Raw genomic sequence first — 7,102 nt, 5'->3', positions numbered from 1 at the left:
GCATACACTATGCAGTGTATGCATGCGCCAAGAGGCATGGCGCCTAGGTGAAAAGCCATTGGGAGCATGCGCCAGCTCCAATGGCGCCTCCTCTATAGGTTAATTGGATGCGCCAGTTCAATTGGCGCATCAGTTAAAAATATGGTTATTTTGGTATATTTTTTGAAATTTTGGTTATTTTGATATTTTATTTGAAAATGTTGGTTATTTAAAAAAAATCACAATAGTTAAAGACTCAAACCAAGTTTTAATGATACCAGATTAATTCGTATCACCCTTTGCAGATTGGTAACTTTTTACCTTTAGCATATTATCAAGTTCTTTCACCATCCTCTCCATGGCTTGAGTTGGAAAACAAAGTGGTATAACCAAACCTTCCTCTCCTTTAACATTTGCAAAAGGTATATAAAAGCTAAAAATAACGGGATAAGGAGAATCGATAACTGGTCCTCCCTAAATAACCTTTCCCCAACCAGAATCGACATCTCTAAATCCCAATCGTGTAGTATCAGACACAATAAACATAAATTCCCTTAGAGTAAACAAAGGTCGACCCTTGATAACCATTAAATATGCCAATGAATGCATATAGTCTTTGGTGACCTTAGCTTTTGCCTTCTGATCTAAATTCAATGGATACATATACCCCAACGTATTTTCAACAATTTCGCTTACTGTTCTAACAATAGCAGGATTTCCAACAACATTACCATAGTAACCATTTGGTAATTGTAGGTTTACATATTTTCTACGTCCATTGACTGCGAAATACATATAAAATTCTTCGTTTGAATCTAGTTGTAACGATATTGTACGATAATGCCAAAGGAAAGCGGCGATGATTTCAAATTTGGAGTATTGTTGTTATTGGTTGGTTGGAAGGAGGGATCGGATTATGGATACCTCTATGGGGTCAATGTGCTGGCGAAAGCAGGTATTGCCCATATTTATCTATTTTCGACAATTTATGCGGATTTCTCGTAATAGAAGTGACATGGATCGTGCGATTATATTAGAGTAAGAGTCATAACCCCAGGTCCTGCTTGCCCCAATTGAGATTTAAGTGATTTTTCAGATAAGTTGTTTTCAATTAAGTGCTTTTCCATTTAAGTTGTTTTACCAAAATCCTTATTTTAGATTTCTCTAGATATATATCGATAGGACAAAATTTGGTAGTTAAGCCAATGGTCTTTATGGTTTGATATCTTTTTACTACTTCGCGCAACCGTGCATTTGCGGCTGCATCATCATTCAAACCAGACAAAAACTTGATAGCATACAATAGGATGTGAGTGTTCCTTATCTGCCTCATATATTCACATGAGCAATGAACACTACAGGTACAATTAGGAATTGACATTTAGATCTCAGATTATTTCCAAAGAAACATACTTAATATCATGTTTAAGAATGTAAATTTCTTATTGTAATTCTGAAACACGAATAAGATCACCTTGATAAACTATCTTTTTCAAAAATTTCAAAGGATGGACTATGCTATTAATTTTGAAACTAAATTAAAAATCCAAGAATAAATCAGCATGTTGCATATGTTCCAAGCATGAATCGTAAGATCAAAAGAATAAATTGGAAATGGTATAGATCCATCAACATATTCAATCGTCATCTTTCCACAAAGAGCATGATGCATTGATTAGGCCCATAAATGATAATTGAATCCATTAATAGAAGAAGGTTCATCACTTGAATGAACATAATAGGGACTATTTTGATTTAATTGTGAATGAACAGGAGTTGCACGATGAGACATTGATGGAGGAAGAATCAAAGAAGAATGTGAAGATCACGGGTAGATCGGACATGTGTATAATACAATGTTAGAATATTGAAAGCATCATCCACTACTACAAAAACACATTTAATCTTGGACGTGAAATGCATTTAATCTTAGATACAGAAGCCATATTTTGCAGATTTTTGAAACAGAAACTTGTACATTTTGTCAACTCCTTAAAGAGGAACATTGTACCACAAATATTAATTGTTTAGACAAAATGCAAAGCCAAAATGGCAAACACCTTATAATTTTACAACAAAACTAAAATAAATGATTAACCAACAAAAACAATAACAAAAATGGAAACTCTTGTAGGCTATCCAAAAGTTTTATGCTAAGGTTTGTCATTGGTCGTTAAGCATCTACAATTTGAATAACATTTGAAACCAATTAGGATAATCAACAACATCATTAAATATTTAGTAAATGGAATAAAAATGAGTAAAATGAATAAAATGAATAATTATAAATTACTAAGTGATATAATATATTTACTTACTAGTTTTCCCATAACTCCTCTTGATGATCACGACGAATAGCATTCACATCATCTGAATCATTCAGATGAATGACGTACATGTGTTGAGAAAACTAAGGGGCTCATAGTTAAAATCTTGATGTTCATCAATATTGTTAGGAAGATGTTTCCCGTGAAGAAAAATTGATCATCTAGTGTTAGAAGGATTAGTGACATAAAAAACTTGTTTTGCTTGGGTTGCCATGATTAATGATTAGTTCTTATAAGTTGGCTTTCGAAGATCAACCCGTGTGAAAATAACTTGTCTTAAGATTAAATAGTCTTAACACATCTGACAATCTTGTAAAACTTTTGCACCCCGGATACAACGAATCTTCCATGTCTCTTTGCAAAGTATCTACCACATTAGCTTTCTTGAAAGCATCTACTCCAATATCACGAATCATGTCTTCTAAAGTATCATTTATAAATTCATCATCATCTTCAACTGTATGTGATAAGGATCTTTTTTTAGTCACTTCACCATGCCATACACATTTCATGTAATTTTGAATAATTTCATCACAACCTAAATGACTGAATATAACAACACTTGAATATTTTTGCACATTTCGGTAAATTTTACAAGGATACTAAAAAATCCCATTATCGTTACGAATTTTTTTTCCTGCGAATTCAAGAAAGTGAATCACTCCATTCTCATACTTTTTACTTAATTTATTGAATTCCATCCAACTACGATCCATAATCACATACAACTTCTGAAAATAAAATGAAAATAGTACTAAACAAAAAAAATGAACATTTCATCTTAGCAAAACAATAATAACAATAAACAACAACTTAAAATACCACCACCACCACCAACAACAACAACAATAACGAGGAAACAACATCAACGACGACCACAATACCACCACCAACAACAAAAATGAAGAAAACGACAACAACAACAACAACAAACAATAAAAACAGTAATGACGAATTTGTACATACCGAAAATGTGATGAGAGACTCATAGAAAAATGTTAGTTTGAGGTTCTAACTTCCTTCCTCCTTGGAGAATACTGTTGTTTCTATTTCGTTCACTGGAGGAGAATAGTATTTCAGTATCGTTCGTTAGCTAGGGAGCAAAAAGTGAACGAGCTTTAACATTAAATCTAAAGGAATAAAAAATTATTTAAAGAGTTTTTATCTCGGTTTTCTTAAAAATCGAGGGAACATATCCGACGTAAAAACTATGAAAAATAAAGGGGTCTTTTTAGTTCTAAAATTACAAGCGTTCAGAATCGAAGCTCAAACCCTGAACAATTTGTTATGTCAGTTTTTGGGAAAACTGATGTAAAAGATTAAGTATTTTAAACAAAAATAAATAAATAGTGTATTTTAGGTCATTTGATCTCGGTTTTTTAATAGCTGAGATTAAAGTTTTATCTTAAAATGTATTATTTACAGTAGTGATCAAAGAGAGATCAAAAACATTGAACACCCAATGAAAGAAAAATTAAGATGGAAGAGAGACTCAACCATCAAAATTATGTTATTGAACTTAAAGCAATTGTAATCGATACATTATAAATATATAAATTCTATTACAAGCTTTGAAACTAACTCAAAAAACTTGTAAATAACAACTTTACTAAAATAGTAAATTCTCAACTAACTTTTATATTCAACTTACTATAAATGGAAAGTCTATAATGAGTCAAAATCATCCTTCCTCAATTCATCGCTTAATGGTTTTATGTCTTTCATTCTTTCAACAAATAGTAAAATCAATCATTCTAAAAACTATATTCATTGATCGAGAAGACAGAATATTGATATGCATGCGTCTTTGAACGGTCTATAAGAGATGTCTATAAGAGATCGACTACCTCCTCCGGTACTAAGAAACCAAAATTTCAAAGACAAATGATTGATGAGTTTTCTCCATGGCTTGTTCTGGCAAACAAAGTGGTACGGCGAAGCCTTCCTCTCCTTTAGCATTTGTAGAAGGTATATAAAAGCAAACAATACCATGAAGAGGAGAATCGATAGCTGGGCCTCCATAAACAGCTTTTCCCCAACCAAAATCAACATCTCTAAATCCCAAACGTCTAATATCAGACACTAGAAGCATAAACTCCGTCAGAGTAAACAGATGTCGACCTTTGGTAACAATTAAATCTGCCAATGAGTGCATATATTCTCTGGTGACTTTAGTTTTTGCATTCTTAACTAAATCCAATGCATACATATACCCCAACGTATTTTCAACAATTTTGCTTGCTGTTGTAACAATAGCGGGGATTGCAAAAGTATTACCATAGTAACCATTTGGTAATTCTAGGCTTACAAATTTGCTACGTCCACTCACTAGGATATTCAAACGAACTCGTTCGTTTGAATCTAGTTGTAACACTATTGTACGACAGCGCCAAAGGAACGCAGTTACGATATCATATTTAGAGTACTGTTGTCGTAGGTTGGTTGGAAGGAGAGAGCGAATTGAGGCTACCTCGTTGGGACCAAAGAAGAAAGTTCGCGGGACCATGTTGTCTAAGGATATAACGGCTCCTTTGTTATTAGGTGCTTGTTCGAGTTCGGGATGATAACATGTCACTCTTGGTGGGTTCCTTGCGCTTAGAAGTTCTCTGTGCCACACCGGTGATATTGAAGGTTCATTCATTCCACGACATATTTCTGCTAAGGCATTCATGAATTGAACTATACCAAACCCATCACTCATTGTGTGGTTCAATCGAATAGCAAATATGAAACCACCACATTTGAGGCGTGTTACCTGCACGTGGTTACAATTCAAGTATCACCATACTGACTGAGTGATGAAAAATTATAAATTTATAGATATTATGTATAAAATCTATACCTGAATAAGCATCAATGGAGCGTTTAGCATGTTTGAAGAACCAGGAACATCATAAAGAACCTCATCCAAAAAAGGAAATGGAGGAAGAAGATTATCACCGAAATCTTTAAGACTAACATTGGCATCAGCTTCAATGAACAAAACACCTTCTCCAGTACAATCAACCATAAGTTTCCTACCAGCTCCTTCTCTCAACCTACCTGCAAATGGATAATAAAACACGAGCGTTTTCGGAAGTGCTTTTCGAATAACATCGACAGGGTCTTTTCCTTTCATATTTGGATCATAGTTATAGAACTGTATTATTATTATTATTATTATTATTATTATTATTATTATTATTATTATTATTATTATTATTATTATTATTATTATTATTATTATTATTATTATTATTATTATTATTATTATTATTATTATTTATTATTATTATTATTATTATATATTATTATTATATTATTATTATTATTATTATTATTATTATTATTATTATTATTATTATTATTATTATTATTATTATTATTATTATTATTATTATTATTATTATATATATTATTATTATTATTATTATTATTATTATTATTATTATTATTATTATTATTATTATTATTATATTATTATTATTATTATTATTATTATTATTATTATTATTATTATTATTATTATTATTATTATTATTATTATTATTATTATTATTATTATATATTATTATTATTATTATTATTATTATTATTATTATTATTATTATTATTATTATTATTATTATTATATTATTATTATTATTATTATTATTATTATTATTATTATTATTATTATTATTATTATTATTATTATTATTATATTTTATTATTATTATATATTATTATTATTATTATTATTATATTATTATTATTATTATTATTATTATTATATTATTATTATATATTATTATTATTATTATTATTATTATATTATTATTATTATTATTATTATTATTATATTATTATTATTATTATTATTATATTATTATTATTATTATTATTATTATTATTATTATTATTATTATTATTATTATATTATTATTATTATTATTATTATTATTATTATTATTATTATTATTATTATTATTATATTATTATTATTATTATTATTATTATTATTATTATTATTATTATTATTATTATTATTATTATATTATTATTATTATATTATTATTATTATTATTATTATTATTATTATTATTATTATTATTATTATTATTATTATTATATTATTATTATTATTATTATTATTATTATTATTATTATTATTATTATTATTATTATTATTATTATTATTATTATTATTATTATTATTATTATTATTATTATATTATTATTATTATTATTATTATTATTATTATTATTATTATTATTATTATTATTATTATTATTATTATTATTATTATTATTATATTATTATTATTATTATTATTATTATTATTATTATTATTATTATTATTATTATTATTATTATTATTATTATTATTATTATTATATTATTATTATTATTATTATATTATTATTATTATTATTATTATTATTATTATTATTATTATTATATTATTATTATTATTATTATTATTATTATTATTATTATTATTATTATTATTATTATTATTATTATTATTATTATTATTATTATTATTATTATTATTATTATTATTATTATTATTATTATTATTATTATTATTATTATTATTATTATTATTATTATTATTATTATTATTATTATTATTATTATTATTATTATTATTATTATTATTATTCAAGTGAAATACGAGGATCTAAGATCAATTTTGCTAAACAGACGAGCTCTCACTAATTAATCTATAAGATCATCAATCTTCAGAAGGGAATCTCTCTTATTTAACTGCCGATAATCCACACATAATTTCATGCTCTCATCCTTCTTTTTAACCAATGGCATTGGCGTT

The 7,102-nt window shown here is 26.6% G+C and overlaps 1 protein-coding gene across 1 annotated transcript in view; it reads right to left on the bottom strand.

Annotated features, from left to right (window-relative positions):
• Positions 1-261: 261 nt before the first annotated feature.
• Positions 262-7,102, bottom strand: part of LOC127095109 (benzyl alcohol O-benzoyltransferase) — a 38,040-nt gene continuing 31,199 nt past the window's right edge. Inside the window, exons 2-4 of the mRNA XM_051033844.1 lie at positions 5,149-5,454; positions 4,314-5,061; positions 262-455 (exon numbers count right to left, since the gene is read on the bottom strand). Coding sequence (XP_050889801.1) covers positions 262-455; positions 4,314-5,061; positions 5,149-5,454 — 1,248 coding nt within the window. The remainder of the gene's footprint in view (positions 456-4,313; positions 5,062-5,148; positions 5,455-7,102) is intronic.

Source organism: Lathyrus oleraceus, chromosome 6, assembly GCF_024323335.1.
Source record: "Lathyrus oleraceus cultivar Zhongwan6 chromosome 6, CAAS_Psat_ZW6_1.0, whole genome shotgun sequence".
In the NCBI taxonomy this organism is placed as follows: domain Eukaryota; kingdom Viridiplantae; phylum Streptophyta; class Magnoliopsida; order Fabales; family Fabaceae; genus Lathyrus; species Lathyrus oleraceus.
The sequence above is the reverse complement of the archived record's forward strand: the minus strand, read 5'-3'. Positions and strand labels throughout refer to the sequence as shown.